This window comes from Ornithodoros turicata, chromosome 1 (assembly GCF_037126465.1).
Source record: "Ornithodoros turicata isolate Travis chromosome 1, ASM3712646v1, whole genome shotgun sequence".
Lineage (NCBI taxonomy): Eukaryota > Metazoa > Arthropoda > Arachnida > Ixodida > Argasidae > Ornithodoros > Ornithodoros turicata.
In genome coordinates, this window is record NC_088201.1 from 62077116 (window position 1) to 62099007 (window position 21892).

The window sequence follows — 21892 nt, forward strand, 5'->3', positions numbered from 1 at the left end:
AGAAGGGGGTCCAGCCTTGGCCAGCATGGTAGATACACGATCTAGGCAAAGATACACCCTGAATATAGAAATTGAGGAGGGGTTCAGGACATCCTGACCCCCTCCGCCCCATCCGCCCCTTGTTCCGAACCGATATTTTACGCTGCTGCGGAGCTGAACCCGAAGCGAACCAAAAAAAAAAAATAAAAAATAACGGTTCCGATCCCTGCCTAAAGGGGCCTGTCTGTCCCGATAACTTGAGGCTCTCCAATTCATGAGAAGGCCATGCCAATGTGGTCAAGGTTGCACCCCTGACCGGTGATCAGGAAGGTCCAGGTTCAACCCTTGGTGCTGGCACGCATTGGCATCATGCTCAGGGACTGGCCGTTATTTTCACAGACCAAAATAATATTTACAGAATACGAGAATTATGACGAATGTCTTAGCGCTGTTCTTCACGGCAAGTGTTCGTCAGTAGTAGCTAACGGTCACCGACCTCCCAAGAACAAAAAACAAAATGAACTTCGTAATCGCAAGTGCTTCATCTAACATTACATAGCGTGCACGCTCAATGTTGGTTCAAGCCCGTTGGACCAAACTGCGCCTTCTCGAACGCGAAGTCAAACGTTACTTTTTCCCCTTTGGGAGTAAGTAATTTGAGTCGCCATAGCACGAACGAACGCAATACCTGCGAGGAGTAAATACCTCGCGCACTTGGGTTGCAGTTTTGTTTTGTTCAGTTCCGGTTTCGAATTTGTTTGGTAAAGCGACTCAATCCGCTGTCTAAATCGTAGTTCCGATCTCTCACAACACCCATTACGCCTGAACCGTTTCGCGAACAGGTAACCGCCTAAAATTGTTCGGTTCAGTTCCGTTCAGCGAAATATACAGGTTTTTAGCGGTTTTCGATTTGGGTTCAGTTCCGGCACGGTCCCTTGATAGCTTCCTGGTCGACCAGCTCCACCGAACAGTTGGCCTAGGGACGACGGGCGCCGCGCGGTGGCGCTGCGATGCTTATACAGGATTACAGGATAAAACCTCCCTTTCGCCAGGCTTGGGAATGGTGCGTTCCGTACTGTTTTTGCGCTTTTTTCGGCTTGCAACAAAAATCTGGTCTGTTGTGGCGTCCTGCTGCCATGCTGCAGCAACTCTGATGTTAATAATCGTTTTTGTTCGGCTTCGTTTTATGCTCAAAACTGCTGTCGATCCAGTGGAGTGTCATCGATGTATTGTCGCGAGTGGCGTGTTTTCGCAACATTCAACCTAAAATTCCGCCGTTTATTTGCATTATGGAAGATGATAAGATGTTAGTTATTCTATTTAGAGCATAAGGGACTCTTCCATAGTTAAACGGCAACCGTTACGGCGCGAATGACGGCGCCCGGGCATGGGTGTGCGTGTGTGTGTGGGGGGGGGGGGATCACACGTATATGGGCATAGAATATGTGATCCCACTGGGATTCTACTTCTGGGCTGGTGAAAGGAACATATAATGCGAGAACCCGAAGACAGACAGAGATGGACACAGGCAACGAGCTGGCAAGAACAATGTAAACTCGCTGTATTTATTGCATCACTCAACATACACTTGGCCAATGAAGCTCAAAGTGCATTTCCTTGCAGCTTTGCTTGAGATTCCACATGCGAGACCAGTGACTGCTTAACAAATCATGCCCCCTTATACCTAGGGAGTGACTTTTTAGGGTTAAATTGCTTTCTCAGATTCAGAGGGTAAAAACGGGCACTATTTTTAAATATCTATTTCGGGGAGAAATTAGGAGATAATTGTGCCTTCGGGTGTATTTGTTTCTGCACTTGTCCATTAAGTCTTTTTTTTTTCTTTTTTTTTTTTGTGGCCTACCAGGCCCTAGTCCCCGAATGCCAGTGCTGACACACTTATGGGTGTGTTGCTGGGAACGTAAGCGACTCATTCTTACACGTGTTACACGTGGCAACCTTTGTTTGTCTTCAGTGGAAACCGTCACTTGGGGATTTCACAGTGACTGGAAATCGGGGAGAAATCGGGTTTAACCCGAATGCTTCGTGGTTTGAGCGTGCTTCGGTACGACGGGCAGCCGTCGAATATGTGCGGCACCGCATCATCTCGAAGCTTTGGTCTGTCACGTTTCTGCAGCACTTTCTCACCGTTGATGATGAATTCGTCGTGCTACACGACATCGGTCCTGTCGAAGTGCTTCTCGCAAACTCGTCTGTGAGCAGAGTCGAAGGTGAAGCTGCCATCTTCAATGCGAGGAATGGCGCGTTTCCACTTCTCACGCTTGACAGGGTCTGTAGGAAGCGTAAACATCGACACTTTCTCTCCTCCTGAGTATGCCGAGCGACACTTCGTAACACAGTATGTTTGTGGCATGCTGTTAGCATACAATTATCGCGCGCTGACAGCAGAAACACATGCACTTGCAATGCCAGACGAGGGAGTTTCTCTCCCGCACACAGATGACAGCGCCGCCATGCGTGCGCTCCGGTCCCTGGGCGAAACTCTCCCATAGAGTTACGGAGAAGCTGCGTGACCAGTAAGCTATCAAGGGACCGTGGTAGAACGTTGATAAACAATTCCCATTTTTTTTCTTTCAATCATCATCATCAGAACGTTGATAACGTGGCTTCCCAAGCACCGTGTCTACTGCACCCAATCAAATTATACGATTATGAGTCATGCACGCTGTCATTGGTTCCGGTAGGCACGGTAGCCTCACGGTGACGTTATCAACGGTCTACCAACTATCGTACTGCAACGTACCGTAAATGCGTAATACACGAAGCGAGGCTGGCGCGATCCGACCTATGGGTGAGGCAATTGAACACAGCACAAACCTCACAACGCCCAGTTGCATACTTCAATTGAATGATGGCAACTGAAGAAAAGGCACCAGTGGTGGGATTCGAACAGACACCCTTTAATTGCCGGCTAGAGTCCAGAGATACTACCAATAGACCTCTCCCTGTTTGTAAACAAATGACGTCATAGTGTTCGACAGCGCAACCAATTTAGTAGAGTCGAACTACGCTGGAAGCTAGGGGCAAACAATGTCGCGCCCGAAAGCCATGGTCTTGAGGGGATTACGATGGACGCGACCTTCGGTCCTACTTTTCTTTCAATAGGAGGCGCGAACAAGTGCCCATTCGTGGAACCCAGCCCTCCCCTTCCGATTTTTATTCCAGTTTCAGTCTGTCTACAAACGTCATGATGACGTTTCTCGGGTAGAGGCATATTAAGGCCGACCCACATGGCGCATATTTCACTCTTGAAAACAGAACGCGCGATACGCGGGCGAACCACATGGTGGCGTAAATATAAGGAACTGCGTCAACGCGTGAAATCGCAAGGCCCCTGGCAACACTTCTTCCTTGGCTCAATCCGCGTGATACGCGGATGGTCTTCGGTTCGACTGGCTACTGCGCATGCGCCACTCTTATGCGCGGCGTGAAATTCACAGCCCTCAAACGAATTCTGTTCGTGAAATTTTACGTTGTGCGTGTTGCACGCTAGAATACGCGCCATGTGGATCGGCCTTTACACCATGCTAGCTACCCTCTCTTCAACGTACCAAGACACGCTAGGAAACACGCGGACACGTACTCACCCTTAACACACCAATACCAACAACAATCTAAGAGAGAATGTGTTGAGGGCAGTGATGGAAAGTTGAAGTACCAAGTACTCAAGTCATACTTTAAGTACACTTCTGAGTACTTTGTACTGTACTTAAAGTACTTTTTTCCCAGTACTTTCCCATCAAGTACTCAAGTACCCAAACTTGGACTCCAGATAAAAAAATCACAAAAAAGTATCAAAAATGCACCTTATAGATGTGCTGAAGTGACAACGAGAAAACGAAAACCGACATATAGCGCTACACGTGTGCTTCGTCTTCTTGCCACCCTCTTAGCGGTTCTAGCGGGATGCAGTACCAATAGTCCTAGTCTGCCATTTTACCAAAAACGATTTTTGTGCTTTTAAAGAGCAGATTTGTTGAAGAAAATCCACTGTTGCATGCTTGTGCTCTTTTTTTCATCGAAATTTCCCAGCCTGTCATACCCAAAGATTAGTGTCGGAACACCACACTAGGAGCGTGATCTTGGACCACTCAGGGTACAATAATGTTTTCCATAACCACACCACAGCTGACTGATTGCCTCTGCACATGTAACTGCAAATTATGCCACCTGATTCAGTTCGTATTCACGGGTTAGCACTTAACCAGTAGGACTTTATGGCTTCATGACACTCGCCAGCAATGCTGGCTAAAGTTTTGCTAAAAAAAGCAAGACAGAGTGAAATGCAAAGTGATACAAATTAAAGGCAGTGTACTTGAAGTACATTTGGAGTTGGGTACTTTGTACTGTACTTGAAATACTAATGAGGTACTTTGCCTAACACTGGTTGAGGGCGAATGCATGTCCCCGTAGAGCATTCAATGGCTCCCATTTTTGTATTTGCCGCACTTTCCAACACAGAATCATGCACCATATTGATCTCCTCTATGTTAGGTTGGGTTCGGCTGGGCTAGGTTAGGGGTCGCCCCTCCTGCCGTGAAGAGCTTCCGACTCCCCTGACGCCCTACTCTCTTCGAATCAGAAGAGATAGCCCTATCGTTCGTAGTAATGGTTGGCGCACAGCGTGCTATGCGGTGAAGTTCTGCTTTTAGAATGTTGGTACGATTGCATAGTTCGTCAAAAATCTGCATTGCAAACATTGCTTTACTATTTTAGCACAGTTTGTTAGCAATACTCACTAAAAAATTCTGCACACCTCAGTGTTCCCCATGTAATCTTCTGGAAAACACTGGAATGCCAAGTAGAATGGTAGCACGTTGCGAACCACAATATTGCACATGTCCACAGAGGCGAAATACGACTTCTCCACGTACGTCTTCGTAGGGGTGACGCTACAAAACATTGTGCAGAACCTTACGAAAAACAATTGCCGTTCTAAGTTTGACTTGAACTTCGAAGTCGCCTCGACCGTTTCGTAGGCTAGCTGCAGAGCTCCAGAAAGGATCAATAAACCTTTCGCGACTTCTTCGCGGCTCGCGTTGAGTCTCTGCACGTGGCTTAAAGCTTCGTATTGGTTTCCGAGGCATTCTTGTGTCCTCATGACTCTATCGTACACCTCCTGATTGGTACCCTCCCGCATGTAATAGATTGTGTTGAGAAAGTTATTCACGAATGCAACAGATACTATAAATCCTAAGGTGGGAAAGTTAATTACCGGCTCCCCTCCGCCGTAGTAGATTGGTTTAAAGACGGCTTGAGACCATATACACAGGAAGTCATCGCTGTAGAATGTGAGTGTGCCCCCCCTCTCTAAGCATTTCCAGTACTGTTCAATGAACTTTGAAGCTGGATGAGCTATTGAGAGTCTGTTCTTGTAGAAATCTTTGCCGACAACCGTGGCGCTATACATGCGCTCCACAAGCTCTTTTCCCTCAGCCACTGCTCCAAGAAGGAACACCACTTGGACGTTTGTCAACATTCCCAACCCAATGTCCACGAGGTCGTCCTGGAACGTGCGCCGTATGATGCCTCCCATTCGCGCACGGTGCAACTCCACCATCTTCATGACCTCAGCGTAGCCCTTAAAGCCCACCGACGACCAAGAAGCAAATACGTCTAGACCAAAGCCGAAGTCGTGGGCGCTGGTAGCTTCGTAGCAGTACGAGACCTCCATTGACGAGACATTGTTTGTTGTTGTCGTAGCTCGCGCCTGCACAGTGAGTATTTCTACTGCTGTGATCACAGTGTGCACGTAAAGCCAAAAGGACTTGGTAGAAGGATTGAGATCAATAAAGGCCTGCGTGAAATTTTCTACGCCAGGGAGATTTCGGGAATATATGACACCCCCTGCACGGAACAGGCTGGAGGGCGACACGACTTTGGCGATAGCATCTTTCCACACGGACAGCCGCCTGGATTTGCCGAAGACGTCTGCAGTGGACCGACCGATCCAGGTGTTGCCTCGACCTTTGCTCAACGTTCCTAGTGACGAGTCGAACTCCACAAGGTTTTCAAGATCTACGTTCGAAATCATGGGAATTTGTCCGGCGTGCACAGTCCGAATGATACTGTCTTCCAGAAGGCGTTCGTTGATCTTCAACATTTGCATCAGAGAAGACGACTGTTCCATAAAAAGGTCATCTTTAACGGTACGAAGTCGCACTCCCATTTCGAATCCGTACACGAGCGACATGGTAACAATATGGGGTATGGACTTGTCCAGGTCATTCCCGAACGCTTGGAAATCTGGCCACCCTAGCTGCAACATCGACAGCGTGCTCTGGATACCGTCGCTGACAGATGCCTGGGCACTCAACGCGTGCTTGCAAGACTGATAATAGAGCGCCATCTTCTTCAGAGCATCTAAGTCAACTCCTTTATCCACAGGTACTCTAATCTTGGTGAGTAGTCTATCCAAATTCTCCACCTTGTACGTGAGGACGGACTCTGCAACGGACGCTCCTTTGCTCTCTGGCCAGTTACCACACACGTACTGGTAGAAGTTCTCACAGGGATGAATTCTCTTGTGAAGTGAGACGGCAGAAAAGCTGAGGGCACTTTCGCATGTGGTTGATTCGCATGGAGGTGTTAGGGCCATAGATGCCTGCTGGATCGTGAGGCAAACGCTGATGACCCCAACTGTGATGCCCAACAGCGTGACAGCTTCCGCAATCATAAAGCGACGCCAAGGAAGATTGTCATGAAGCCAACGGATTTTCGCAGGGATTTTGGCATGCTTATCTGAAGAAGATTCCCTGGAAAGCGGTACAAGACGATAAGTTCTCGGATTATTAGGCACTGCAACGACGACGACATTTGGCAGGGGGTATCCTGGTTTTGGACATCAATTTCCAATCCTATTAAAGCACGGACTGGTGGGAATATCTATTTGCCTACAGTAAACTGCACCTTGCCCTGACAAACCAAAAAGGCTAAACTGTGGGTCTCCACTTACGAGGAATCGCCACCTGGCGCAGTGCGAGACTTTGTCATTTCCGGAGGAAGCAGATAGATATACGGGCAATCCAAGAGCGGACGTATTGGATTCTGTTCTACAACACGAAGTATCTTCTTCTTCTAGATGGAGTGGCGCACAGCCAAAGTATATTAGTTTATCCTCTTCTCTCTCGATGTGCTGTCATCATAGGGTAGCGAGCACATTTTACACAAATTGGTTATGTTCTGCGCTTTATAAAAGAGGATCCAAGTTAAGGTCATTAGCTATTTAGCTAGACCTGTAGAGGTCGCATAAAGAGAAACACAAGGATCGCCTTCTACAGCCTCTTGATCCATTTTCTGCGGTTGGCTGATTGCTTTAAAGAAAGAAAGAGGTTGGCCGAACTCCACATTGGACCGGTTATTCCTGCACGCTTACGGTGGCGAAGTGTCGCTACCGGATTTCTAGAAGGATGCGTGTCCTAAGGAAGGAAATGACAGAGTGGAACAGAAGTTGCTGAAGACTGGTCAGTCAACGGGTACTTTCTTGATGTCAAGAAGTCTATCGACGTATATGTCCGACGCACTCCGTGTACTTTAACAGTCGGCTTCGCCAGAAGACATTGAGCACGTTTCTCACAGGAGTCGGTGAAAGCAGATTTTCTGGGCTGTAGGAAAAATCGTCCCCCGAAAAAATGTCCCCGGAGTAATCGTCCCAGGAAAAATCGTCCCCGGAGAAAACGTCCCCGCAACAAAAGTATCAAGAAAAGTAGTCTTCGTCAAACGGCGCTATAGCGTAGCGTAGCGCTCGTGCCCAGCTGTGGGTAGCCCCCCTTCAACCGCATGGTGAAATGTCAAAAACAAGCCTAAACTAACCTAACCTTTGAAAACTAACCTAGGACCCGGTTCTAACCTAGGTTAGATATATATATCCGCATATATCCGCGATATTTCCGCATCCCGATTTTCTGTATGGGCGCGCGCTGGTGATCGTCTATAGGGCCAGACGGTCAGTTACTTCGCCGCCGCGAATGTCAGCGAGACCCGGTATCCACGGTTACGTCACGTCGACGACGTTACGTCAACGATGCCCACTTGAGTGCGGCCAACAACGGTAAGCTACTTTGACCCCCCCCCCCCCCCCCCCCCGACGAGTAAGCAGGCTTTCTTTATATCTATAGGTGGTATTGGGTAAGGCCACTTTTAGAATCATTGAGGATAACCCACGAGTTAATGTCTTGTGAAGTGGGGACATGTCCAAGAGCGCTGAAAACCCTACATAATTATGCTGCTGAAATGATGAAATAAAGTTGTTGCTGTTGGCCAATGTGGGGTAGAGCGAACGAATGGCGTGCTGAACACAACAGCCCCAGCGCGTTGCTGCGCGTGAAGACTGCGCAAAGACTGATGTTAGATAAGTTGCGGCTCGATAGTGCTCGATAAGTGCGGTTAGGTAAGTACTATAAATGGAACCGCGCTTATCTAACATGAGTCTTTGCGCAGTCAGCACGCTACCGCCGCGTGCGTCACTTCTTTTTCTGTTAACATTGTAGGAAGCTACAGTGGCGATGTTTGTTGAGCGGTTTTTGATGGCCACTTGAAGGGTGACGGCCACATTCCCCCCATGGGCACTTTCCCCCGACCTACCCTAAACACGGTAACCACGCCGAATTCCTCTCGCAGTTGAGCAAGTACAAGGAAGGTGGAAACACCGCGACATGTTCGCTCGAACTTACGACTCGCACGTCTGGGTACTGTGTGTGCGACATTGCGGTGTGGATCGGAAGCACTCTGCGAAAACCATACGGTGAATGAAGCTCTCAAGTAAAACTTCAGCAGTGGTGTCAGCTACTTCAAAGGAAGAGCGCGGTTGGCCTATCACGTTTCCAGAACGGTTATCGTGAACACCTTCCGATCTACTACAACTTCCATATAACCACCACCTACACCGAAGCTCTTGACAAGGGGTCCGGCTACAGTGGAGACCGATACGAAATCTGCTTCAAGCGCTCTACAGTGTTGAAATTGAGTAGTATCTGTCGTCCGGTCCTTGACTGTTTATGCTTCACTATGTTCAAGCTCTCATCTTGACTTTTTTTTTCGGGTGTTACGGATGTAGATGTACTCATTACGGATATAAAATATGAAACAATCTTTGAACATCCGTAAGGCGTTCCTCAAACGTGGCTGCTTACTATTTGTGCGGAGCTGTAAGGGGGAAAGTGCACGAACCAGATTCGGGGGAAAACTGGCCGAACTACACTCTCAGAAATAAGTCGGCTACTAAGTGTCAAGAAACTGTTCACTATTTGACCCTTATTTTATGCGTAAAATATTAACCGAAGTTACCATGACGCTTATTTAGATGTAAAAGCTTTACACATATTCCATCACTCTTAATAAGTGTAAAAAAGTGGACCATTTCTTGACACCTATTTTAAGGGTTAATACATTACACATACGGCAAGTGTGAAGCAATCCCCGCTATTTTTCCTTTCACCGTGTCCTGCGTCCCGCTTAGTAAGCGTCAGTGGGAACAGGCAGTAAACGTAAAAACGTCACCTCACAGTTCCATGGATGGTGATCTTGGACATGTATTGCCGCACGTGCTTGCGTTCCAACAGGTTCGCTACCACATGCGACTGCCCCGACGTCCGCGACCAGTATGGAGCTGCTCAGGTGACGTTTCTGCGCTTCTGCTGCGCCTCACTTGACGCACACTAATCGAGAATCATCATGATACACCTGCATGTACGTCGGTTGTCCTCTCCAGTGCTATGACAGGCAGACGCGCATCGCTTCAGAACACCTATGAAAAACAATGCAAAGCACACCTAGTGGGCCAACTTCTCCATATTTTTCCTTTTTTACCAACCAACCAACCAACCACACCATCTATGTATTCACCGCTGAAGCGTCAGACAAATGCCAAACTTAATAAACGAACTTTACCTTCACAGTCCTCCCATTCCGCATATAGTTCAGTTGTTGATTCTTAATTGACCTGTTTCGTACCTATTTTGCCTCTACATATACTGCTTGCGCAATTAATGCAAGAATTGTAATCTTCATCTCGAGCAGCGTCATTGTCGCATCATAGTTCTATAGAGACGAGACATTGTGACGCTGCTCGGAATGATACAGCTCTTCCTTTCAATATTATGACCTTACGACATTTTCGTTTTGTGATATACATACACGGACGCCAGAGTGCACATCGCAACATATTTTGTTGTTCATAAACATGCATGAAAACTTGCTTCGGTCTGCACATTACATATAAATTTCACTAAGACCTTCAGGAAGAGTCATTGTGAATAACGCTCTGCACTACGTCAAAAACTATATATGACTTACAGTCGGTATTACATATTCCATAAGCTAAAGACAAGACAGAACAGCATCACACAGGTGTGCAGTCCGCCATTCACCATTTCAGCCTTAATACCTGTAGGAACACTTAGGTATCTGACAGGAGTTGACACGTGTCCAAAAGGAAGAGAAAAGAGGGCGTAATACAAAGGGCTATGATTGTACCAAAGAACTCTAACCTCTGACTTCAGAGGTACAGTATGTAATCTAAAATGTGCCAAAGATAAGGCGTAGAGAACATGTGAAACACAGCAAACCAAAATGTCACTTTCTAGTTAGCTTACTTCTAAACAGCACTTCTGCATTAGGAAATAACGAGGTTAGTCACAGGTTGTATCGGCTCATATCCAGAAGCAAATCAAAACAAATGTAGCGGAGATAACAGTCCCTTTTCGCCGTGTGAAATGGCAACCAATATTCCCGACATGTGTTTTTCTACGTATAGCAAGCTGAATTTCCGCAGGCAGAGAAAGCTAGTAAAAGTAATACAGAAATCGAGTCAAATGATCGAAATATAGCAACACTGCCAATCACAAATATGCACATAAATATTTGACCTTCACCCACTCGTTGCTTTCAAACCTATAAAGCGCACTGCAAATAATTCCACAATGACTAGCCAGAAACAGCGAAGACTCTGACACTTCCGCCTTCTGCATGGGACTTTGAAAGCGGGAGGCCTGAAAGACCGCGTAAAGCACACCATGAGTCAATTTCGTTCAAGCGACAGGCAAAACAAATCTAAAACGAAAACGCCAAAACGAAGACGTCCAAACGAACGCCCTGCTGCTGTTTACCTGTATCTTTGTGGCGGACTGCAGAATATCCATTCCCAATGAGTTCCTTCAAAGTTTCACAAACTTCTCCGCGTACAACTCGCCCTGGTGTCCTATGAAACACCAGCCAAGCAGTTCGCAGGATCACAGTTCGGCGTCGACGCCATCATGGAGGCGTTCGAGCTCAAATTTGAAGCTCTCCCTGTAACGTTTAAGCGCGATTTTGTTTAGGGGTCAAAGAGAGAGGAAAGGCGAAGGGGGGCGGCAAGGAGATTATGCAGTGAAGAGGCCTTCAGGCTTTTCGTGAGTGTTTAATAGTCAACAGAAAAGTTTAGGTGTAATAATTTAAGTGTAAGGACGCTTCCATCTGGAAATGACGGCTAAAATAAATGATATTCCACCTAAAGCGAAAGCCCTAACGCTTATCCCACCTGATTTTATTCTTAATAAACGCAAGGGTAAGCCTGACGGCTAAAATTTGTCGCGTTTTTAGAGTTTTACTTCTAAATAGGCATCAAAAATGCTGTAAGTGGTATTTTAAGCGATTCATTTCCGAGAGTGTACGACGTTGGGGGGAATTCGCCCCTGGTGTTCTTAACCTTCCCGATGGGTCTCGGAAAGGTCTTTTCTGGTTTCACGTAAAGGTATGACTCGGGCACACGCACTTACGGGCTACCTTGGACACCGAGAACGAAGTGTTCGACACACTGAGGCACTAGAAAATGCCGGCTTTCACCAACGAGGGACTCCGTGTGCACCATGGCTTATAAGACTGCAGAACATTTGGGCCTCTGCCCTGTACGAATCCTGCACAACGTACCGGGATATGTGCGCTGGTTGCAGCAGGAAGCGAAAGTGCGAATTTGTATATCGAAGCCTCGTCCGGTAGGGGGGGCATAACCCCGTCACCTGAGCGCTTTCACCCACGGGTCGGGGTAAAGCGGCCATTTGGGAAGCTTGCTTTTCTGTGCTCGTATTAATAAAGTACTACGATTTTCATTGTCCAAATAATTCGGAGGACCACCAGAAGGCCTAAGGGCACTAACCTGAGAGCTTTATCTCTCTACGTCTACGTCCTGCTTTTATATAAAATATTCTTCGAAAATGTGAATGTGGGCCCAATCCCCCGACTCACCCTATATGCTTGTTACTAGGACCCGCTGCATCCCCCCTACACCCTCAAAATGTTCGGCGACCCCCCCCCCCCCCGCCCGCGAACTTTTTTTACCCGTGCACCCCCTACAGGGGAGCCCTTGTTATTCAGCTGCATTAACATGTCGGTAATGGTAATGAGCTGTTATGACGTAAGTGTAATAATGACCCCCCCCCATCTTCTCCTCCAGTAGAACTGCACGCTCGACGATCTCATCCCAAAGCCACTGCTTTGCGGGGGTATTTTTGTAATCTCTACTGGAGACGTCCCAAAGCGGTGCACGTGCATGCACTTCTTCAATAATGCATTCACTAATGTCGACCGACATTGCTTTGCACGACACCATGATTGCACAGACTGACCGTGACCACTCCACCCACAGGGGTGGCACAAGGCAACATCGCCATCTTGTCCTGGTCCCTATGTCAAGGGAACGTCATCTTGAAGTCATGTGACCTTGTTTATGTTCTGTTTTCGCGCTGGCCGATATTTCCTTGTCAGCATAAAATCATTAGATGAACGTATTTTGCTGCTGTAAGTTGCGCGGTGCTCGTTACTCTTATATAGTTGTTTGTTCTTGCGAATTCTCAATGCATTACATCGTCTGAGTGAGTGATTTATCCAGACCCCTTCCCTAGACCCCCTAACACCCTCAAAATCTGGAGGACGCCCCCTATATGTTTGTGAGATTGCGCAGTATTTTGTGAAAAGTGTGTAGATGCACCCCGCTGCGAAGCCCAACACCCTCCCAAAGACGAAATTCTGGGTAAACCGCTGGGATGAGCTAGCCCTCGCACCGTTGTCACATCGTTGTGAATGGAGCAGTACAAGGCCACATGCGCAAGCCGACCTGTTTAACTGGAAGGAAATTTCTATAAAACTTCTTTATATAGATCGAAAGAAGTTCCAAAACGACGCACAGAAATGGTAGTCGCTTTGTTTACAAACGATCCGGCCGCTGTTCACGGGCGCCGCCATTTTTATGGTCACGTGTATGACGACGTTTGCGCTTGCGTCAGGCCAGGACGTGTCCAGAATGCATCGCGTTCTCCCGGCATGCTATCGTGAATGGAGCGGTAGGTGGTAGGGCACCCCTGTGACACCACCTTTTCGAAAGAACCACGTTGGTGGCGCCACCGCCGGTAGGTCCTGATTGGGTCATCTGGTTTCCGATGTCACGCCGGTCGACTACGATTCAAATCTGGCATAGGCGACCGCTTGCGATGCTTGCGACGTCGCGGAGGAAACAAAGGGATCGGCGTCGCTGCCCCTTCGCGCGAAAATCGCGCTAGTTTTCGCTCCATGTGGTTCGATTGTCCGTAAAGATCTGTTTGGCTTATCTGTAGGTGTCCAATGATTCTAGGATGAGCTGTCTCACGACCTATAAAGCAGTGGTCATCCTATGGCTAAAGCCTGATATTTCCAGGCATACAATTTGTTGACTCTGGAACCGGGCACCGCAGTTGGGAATTGGTCTATGGGACGGGATTGCTCGCCTAGGTGGCATGACACACCTATGGATGCCCGAATGGGATAGACAATGAGTCGCATATATTAGAGTGTGTCTCCTGTGACGGGTTGCTAGGAAAGTGCAATGTCGAAACGCTTCTTGTATGTGGAGAGTCGGTACACTCGGCTCCCGTGCTTCAGGCCAAGGCAGGTTCAGTGTAGCACTCGGTACGCCGCGGCACATCTTCACGCTCTTTGTCGGGATACGCTGTAGAGAAGTTTCAGATGTCGCATATAGATCATGAAGGACTGGTAAGTGTATGGTACGCCAGTATCTACGGAATGAGAGACGCGTGAAGGCCGAACAGAGTGACATGTGGATCTCCACAGTATCCCAGAGATAACGAAGAACGTTGATCCTTATGTTCCGGACGTCCGCTCTCGAGGACAATGTGCGGTAAATGATAGTGCGAAGGAAGCGAGCTGCCCGCGCTTTTTTGCGAGTGTAAAATCTCTGTCACTGATATCGCTCTTATACAGCCTAAACGGTACACTTCTTTCCGGGAGCCTCCCCTGTTCTTCACACCTTCCTGCTGTCCTCTCTCCATCTATCCAAGTCTGTGCGTCGCTCATAGCCACAGTGGCTTCGCGGCGCTGGCACGGAATCAAAAAGATCGTTCCGGAAGAGTAAATGTTACACTTCGTCCAGGAGTGTAACTTAACTCTTTAAAGTGACTATCGCATCCGCAAACGCGTGTATGAGACCGATACGGTAATGTTCGACACCGCTTCACAGTCTGTTGGGCCAAGTTTCTCTTCTGCGAACAGCCTACATATTAAATAAATGAGCTTTAAAGATTCGCACAACCTCTGCAGCTAAGGAAGCCCAGCGATAGTAACATCATGATGATGTCAGCCAGGCACACGAATGGGAGCGCAGCGCAGGCGATTGTCTCCTAGCTCGTCTGCTTCGCATTCGCAACACAATATACCACGTGAAAAGCCCTCGGTAAACAGCGGACTTTCAACAAAATGCTTTGTTAGGCTAGTTGGTAATTCATTGCTAGACAGGAAACGCCCGTGTGTGTCTTATGTTCCTCCCGTGGTTGTTGTTTTCGCGCTGTGTTCTTTCCTGTCTAGCGGACTTTCGCTTACCAGTGTGTGTTCTGGCACAACCATGTCGCGTGGAACACGGTGTCACGCTCTTAGTTGTACGAACACGTCCGACGCTAACCCAGCAGTGACATTCCACAAGCCGATCACAGACTCTCCGCGACCTGCAGAAGACGTCCCGCCCGCTCACCGGTCGCCAAAGGCCCTCCAGCCGCCCTCAGAATGGAGTTGTCCGCGCCAAAGGGAGATCCCTGATTCGCCTTGTTCGGGTGACGTTTTCTCTGATTTCCAGGGAGATAATTCTTGAAAACTCTCAACGTGGGTTTTCTGTTCTTGCCATGCATCATTACATTACATCAAATTGCATAGAAACTACCCCACTTTTTCGCGTCGGATTTTCGGCATTATTGTCGGTGATGAACGAGGAGTGAGACGGCACTATAGTTTCGGAATCGACCGGGACGGATGTGACAGTCCCTTTAGGGAGGTAACTCTGTCGATGTAGGGGATAAATTTATTTCACTGAGTTTCCTCGACGTCTCGGCCCGTCCCTTTCCCAAAACGAGAGAATCACTCGATTTTATTCTGTATTAACGTCGCGAAGCAACTGTGGCGATGAGCGGCGTACAGACAGACAGATGGAGAGAGAACAGCAGGAAGGAGTGGGGGTCAGGGGGGTTAGTATGGTTCTGGGCCGACTTCAGGGGGAACAGTGCCGACATCCGTCTGGAAAGGCTGAGCTGAAGACTGGGCTGTGAGCTTTCCCTGGGTTTTCCGACAGGCTCATGAGAGAATCAGGTACCCATTTAAAGTTAACGCGAGTGCTACCGCTAACATGTAGACTGGTGTCTTGCAGACTGTTCTTGAAGGAACACTCGCGATACACGCTCTTTAAAGCCTTGCGTGCGCAGTGACGAAAACAGTTGCTCGGAGTCGCTTGGCATAGATCATCTTTTCCCGAGGGCTCCGGGCTCCGTAGTCCCGAGGGCTCCGTAGGACATCACGTGACTCGCCAACAGTAGACACAGGAGCAAGGAAATAGCAGTTAGGATTGCTCGAAATGCTGTATTTTTCATCTATCAAGCAGTATCTCAGGAGCAATCATGCAAAATAATTTCGCTGGACGGTATCTTACTAATACCGCAATCGAGTTTATAAAAACACCCTAAAAATCCACAATGTGCGAAGCGGCGAAAGCTCGTAGACGGGACTCGATCCTGCTGTCGTGACGTCTCGACCCTGCTGGCCTCGACCCTCGACCGAGACCGTCGACGTCACGCCAAGGCCTACCTGAGGTATCCTCGATTTGGCTCCATTCGCTGAACTAATTCAGGCGGTGCAGCACTTCTGTATTCGTTTTTTCAGTGCCGCTCGCGCCCTCTGCGCTCTCGTATTCGTTTTCTAACGGTGCAGCACTAGTTCTGCACGAGTTCACGGTCGGCCTGCACTTGCTGGATAGGAGGTGCAGTAGGAGTGCACGCGGAGCAGACGACGCGGGTCCGCGTAGGTGCCATGGATGCCTGTAACACGCTGACAGTTCCTTCCTGCAGCAAGACTGCGTTCATGTGTGCGAGGCACCCGTCAATGATGTTGCGTGGTCCCGACGCCTGGGTAGCGATAATGCGGTTATATTTTGAGACCTAACGGAACGGATGAGTCGAATTTTCGCGTGCATCGGACGCATATACACCTGTCTTTACGGCGCAATAAAAATACACAAAATTTGGAGCGCCCGATAATCTCTCTCTCTCTCTCTCTATCCATAAAATTGTACAGAGATGAAGGACAGAGTTTGAAAACCAAGAACTCGTGTTCGTAGTATCTGTCCACAATGTCCTCATGACAGCCAGGAACACAACTGCGATCTTCCTTCCCTTTCGCGCAAGCAATTAGAATGCATACGTCGTCCAACCCGTCGTTGCTGTTGGAACCCAGCACCTCCAAAGCTGCTTAAAATTACAGAGCCATAACAAACAATTTCAATACCTAGTAAAGCGAACGATGCACAAGACACACATACATGAAAGGAAGGCAAGCATAAAGAACATGACAGTGACCGCGGTGCGGATAGCAGACAACCAGCCTGCACCTGCACTCGCGTCTTCGTTTTGGAAGCGACCGCGCTGCGGTTGTACTGAACCTACACTTGTACTGGCTCAGTCGGCGGAGCGCGCTCATTCCCCTGAACTGGTGCTGGAGGTGCAGCTCAAATCGAACAGACCTCCGATTTGCTCGTCTGTGGTAGTCACAGAGTGACGTCATGGTTACCCGTTCGGAAGGCGTGCCGGGAACTCTCACACACGCTGCAGGTCCGCTCGTGCGTTGTCCTTCCGCGAGAGCAGAGTATTCCCGTGGCCAACGACCAAAAACGAAAGATTTATAGGACGGGCTTCCACTGCTCCTTTAACGCCATACATGAGAAGGGGTGGTATATATTCGCCCGTCAATAACGTGCTGATAGCAGAGGAAGCGCGGCGCATGTGGGTATACTTGCGGTTACTCGTGCAGTTCTGCGCTTTGCGGGTAGAAATTCAGCGACGCCGCGCATTGCGGGTAAAATGCGTGTGTACCAGCAGCACATCTGTGGGTAGCGCGGGTGAACCCGCACCCACTAAGCTAACATTTCGTCACGCTTATTGCTATCTTGCTCATTAATTTTGGTATTTTCCGCACTCATCAAAGCGAGAAATACTTTTTTCACATAACCCATGGTCAGTTGGCTGTTCCTTATCCTCTGTCACCGTCGTGTTTGAACTCAGGTGGATGAACACGCAATTCACAGCCGGATAGCAGCGTGAAAGAGCGCGCTGCTGCACTACTCTGTGGAATACATATGTAAACCGTAACCAATTAATTACTCAAAAAGGCACTAAGTGTCGACGCAGGCTTTTTTTTTTGGGGGGGGGGGGATAGGTTTTGCTGAAGGTCCCGACCAAAACGGCACAGGTGCCGAAACCACCCGAAGTAACACTTGAAAGTTATGATTTTTATTTCATTAATGAGCGTATGCAAATGAGCCGCTCACTGACGAGGTCCTGCCCAATGTCTCAAGGATGTTTCCCAAAAAGAAAGATCTTCGATAGCGCCAGCCGTCTCTGAATTATTCAGATGGAAGATTTTCGTGAAATACCCCACAGGTAAGTATAGGATGCTTGCAAAAGGGTCCAAGAGAACGACATGGTGGGCTAGTTGGTTGGCATCTAAAGGCAGAACGGTCGAACAAAGAAGGACTGAACGCATACCTGGATATATAGGGCGATACAAGAGCAGGGACCATCAGTCCAGTTGTTTCATTAGCGCACGTTAAAAGACTTACAAAGCAGGGTTAATACCTCAAAGATCACTGTTTGTGGAGACATAATGGAACCGCAAATCTAATAATTTATTACATGACGTGCATGGCCTTGGCTAGAGGCAAAAGGTCGAAGGCGTGGCCATAAGCTAATCCCGCTCGTGAGAAAAGCATGTTTTCGTTGTACGTTGTTTTTACATGAACCCTTCCGTGTAATAAGCCTAAGAGTTCCGAGTAGTGGCTAATAAAATAAACAAAAACTGTCTTTCCCTCAACACTGTTCATGCGTTCGCACATTCACCTTACTGTACGTACCTGGCTGATTTCCAACCTCACTTCAGGGCAAATTCCTTACCACGGCGTGCCTTGTCTGGTAGTAGTTTTGCTTTCTCTCTCTCTCTCTTCAGCGGCAATAAGATGAGACGCGACTGCAATCCCATCGAGGCCAGCAACGTTCGTACTACGAGGTGTGACCAGCTATCTAAATAGCAGAAGATCCCCCTGTCGGGTGAGCATTCGCAGCTCTTGCAGCTGGCGCGCTGCCTCCGACACTGGGCATTTCCAATGAATGATTTGTTTTTTTATTATTATTATTATTATTTTAGCGAACGGCTTGGCATTGACGCGCGTTGGCGTGCGGATCTCGACCCGTTAACGCATATCCTAACGGTTTCCATGGTTAGGGAAGCTGAAACCGTACGTTCGCAGTCAAGTTCAGACGGGTGAGAGAATGCATGAGTGCCGAGGGCTGTGCACCAGCTCCAGGAGCTGTGACTGCTGTCGAAAATGAGTATATAACTGGGCGGATTATCTTCTGTTACTTAAGGAGGATGTGCTATGCAGCTTATTTGGGGCACCCGAACCACTAGACAGCAACTGTGGTCGCCATCCACTGAGTGGCTGAGAAAGAGTCCACGCGTTGTGCTGTGCGTGGGAGAGCTGATCTTAGCAGTAGAAAAATGAGTATATACGCTAACATAATAAAATGTCTAATTACACCGCCACTTGACATGTTTGACACATGAAGTCTGCATACTTTTGGACTAGTCCTACCATGCATCAGGTTTCGTGTGTCTGGTAAACTACATGTGTATTGGTTGCCCTGTCATCTGTTTGTAATTTCGTCCACTCCTGTTCGCTACGAGGAGGCACTCCGACTAAGAAATACGCGAATGCTGTGCTCCGTAAACTATATACATTGTCCGAAGCTGTATACATCGGAAAAACTCTACGAAAACGATACGACAAAGGAAGTTATCAAATCCAAGCTTAGCAATGTGATGTCACCCGCTTCAAAGAAACTAGCTATTGGTGAGCTTTAGTTGGGGGGGGGGGGGGCGATATGTTTAATAGAGTGAAAGAAAAAAAGAAGAGGAAATGTCAGCCAGGCTATTGCCAGCTTGCTATTCCGAGAAAGAAACTGAAAAATGAACAGAAGAAAGGAAATGAAAGTAACTGAAAATAAACAAAAAGAAAGAAAAGAAAGGAAAAATGGGAGAAGAACAGGCATGCAGTGCAGTGCAGTACAGGCACGAAAGAAAGTCCCAAGAATGTCCACTCAGAGGGCAGACGCAAGGCCCGAGTCTTTCCAGAAGCGGAGCAGGGCTGTTGGGAATAGCGTGGTGCTTCTGCGCACTGCGCGAAGCTCTCTTTAAGTTTTGCGCGTGCGCAGGACCGCCAACGCTATCCCTTACGTATGCAAAGGCGATAGCGTATGATGCACTAAAACTCTCTGTTAGGGAATTCTGATACATCGACAGAAGGAACTCTACGAAAACGATACGATAGGCGAAGTTTTCGAATCGAGGCTTAACCCCGAATTCATAGATGTGACTTGATCTAGACTTGACTCGCAGCTGCCTTGGAAGAGTGTCAATCTACTTCAGAAACCCTCTACGGCTTGAAGCATTCTTACGCAGTGAGCTCGACTTGGCACGTGTGGTGAAAATTTCAAGTCAGCGCTCGGGCTACCTTGAAACCCGACTTGGATAGTGCTCCAGTATGGCAGCTTCCGGAAGCCACGTGGCACTCAGAATATTGCCTCGTCTTGGCTTCACAAGAGCTGACGCGTCATGAATTTGTTTACAGGGCCTTCGCACAAGTGTTGGTGCCAGACGACAGGTATAACACGTATTACGAGCCCTTGCTCTAAGAAATGTCGTGTTGCCATACTGCAAATCAAATTTTACGTGCAAAATTGTACGAAATTCTTGCTCCCAGACGCAGTTAAAGTTAGCCACGCTGCAACTTGACGAAGTAATCCAGCGGGAGGGTTCATGAAACACGCAAACCGTCTTGAAATAAGACAGGTCTTGGCGCAGACTTGCACAAGTCACCCCAGCGGTGAATCACCCCAGGCCCTAGTCATGATTTATTTGTTGATGTTGTTGTTTGCACTAGTCAGCATGCGGCTTCAAGTCAAGTCACATGTGTGAATTCGGGGGTTACCAATGTGATGTCACCCACGTACATAAAAGAAACAGCGCGATTAGCGTATCATTTTTCGGGACTGTTATTTGTGAATACCCTCCGGTGTTCTAAAACACACAGCGCACGCGAAACGAAATGCTTGATGCGACTTCAGAACGTAAAAGTTTCACGATAACGTTTCTGAAAACCTGATAAGCCAACCTCCTGATTCCTTTGGAGTGGCTGATATTTGAATGAGTGGAGGGGATACGAAGTCGGAATCGGAGGCCGCTTACGATTTCCTAACAAGAACTTTATTTTCTGATTATGAATGACGGCCTAATCTACTTTTCCTTTTCACGATTCGGGTTTTCGTAACGGGACCACAGAGAAAGTTGATTGATTGATTGAAAGAAGAAAAAAAAAACTTTCTCTGTCTTATAAGACAGAGAAAGTTCTTTTATGAGAACTACATTGCTCCACACGCTACGACTCCGTATCATGAACGGCAGCAATTGACATTGAAAATTGGCATGACAATTGAAACAACTACTATTTCGGATTTACAGATTTCGTGATCGACGACCATTTGGCAACGTCTTCAAAAGGACTTTCCCACAACACTTCACCTGGAGGGTAAAGTCGTTGTCGACTGTGAATCTCTTGCAGGATATATACCGCCCAACCCTGCAAATTGTGGCCTCTCGTTGTTGACAGGCGCCGTTATACTCGAAGAACGGGTCCGGAAAAGGAACCCGTTTCAGCTACCATGAGTCGTACGCCCGTAAAACGTATCCCCCACGACTCAACCGCTCCGCTGTTTTTGGCGATAGGGAGTCGGAGCAGGGAAGCATCAGTGGTTCTGTGAAACTCCCTTGGTCACACGTACGATTAGACTAAACGGTTGCACCAGATCTTCTTGGGGAATGATTCACGCTTTTACGGATCACGAAAGCTGCCTATTCTTGGCAACCTGCTAGCCATAATTTTAAACGTCCAATCATCGCACTTCCCGCGTTAATTCCTTCATTTCGCTTTTCGTTTAGGCGACCAACTTGGAAACTATGGGAACAGGTCAGGGGGCCCTCACCTTAGGGCCCTCACCCAGCGATAGTGCGTACCCCCCCCCCCAAAAAAAAAACCCCTGTCACATGCTTTCTTGTTATAGTAAAATTTATGAAACATTACGAGCACACATACGCCGACGCATTACTCGGCCCTGTTTGCATATTGACACTATTCACAATTATTCGTGTGACTACGTATGAATGTAAATGAATTCTTACAATGCTCAGCAGATATGGCATTCCAATAGCGGCTAGTTACTTATGATAGAGCTTTATTGTCAAAGCTTTCGCAGTCGTGACGTCACGGTCAGGAACTTCTGCAGGGCTT

At 47.9% G+C, this 21892-nt stretch overlaps 1 protein-coding gene across 1 annotated transcript; it reads right to left on the reverse strand.

The window, feature by feature from the left end:
- Nucleotides 1-4683: 4683 nt before the first annotated feature.
- Nucleotides 4684-7049, reverse strand: LOC135399465 (uncharacterized). Its single transcript, XM_064631245.1, has 2 exons — nt 6953-7049; nt 4684-6752 (listed from the first exon to the last, which is right to left on the reverse strand). The coding sequence occupies exons 1-2, from the start codon at nt 6988-6990 to the stop codon at nt 4736-4738; spliced, it is 2055 nt and encodes a 684-aa protein (XP_064487315.1). The 5' UTR covers nt 6991-7049; the 3' UTR covers nt 4684-4735.
- Nucleotides 7050-21892: the final 14843 nt, after the last annotated feature.

Excerpts from the sequence above, each read along its gene's own strand:
- LOC135399465 (XM_064631245.1), bottom strand. The coding sequence starts at position 6,990 with ATGACAAAGTCTCGCACTGCGCCAGGTGGCGATTCCTC. Across the intron at positions 6,753-6,952 it reads GCGCCAGGTGGCGATTCCTC|GGAATCTTCTTCAGATAAGC; the intron begins GTAAGTGGAGAC and ends ACCGCTTTCCAG.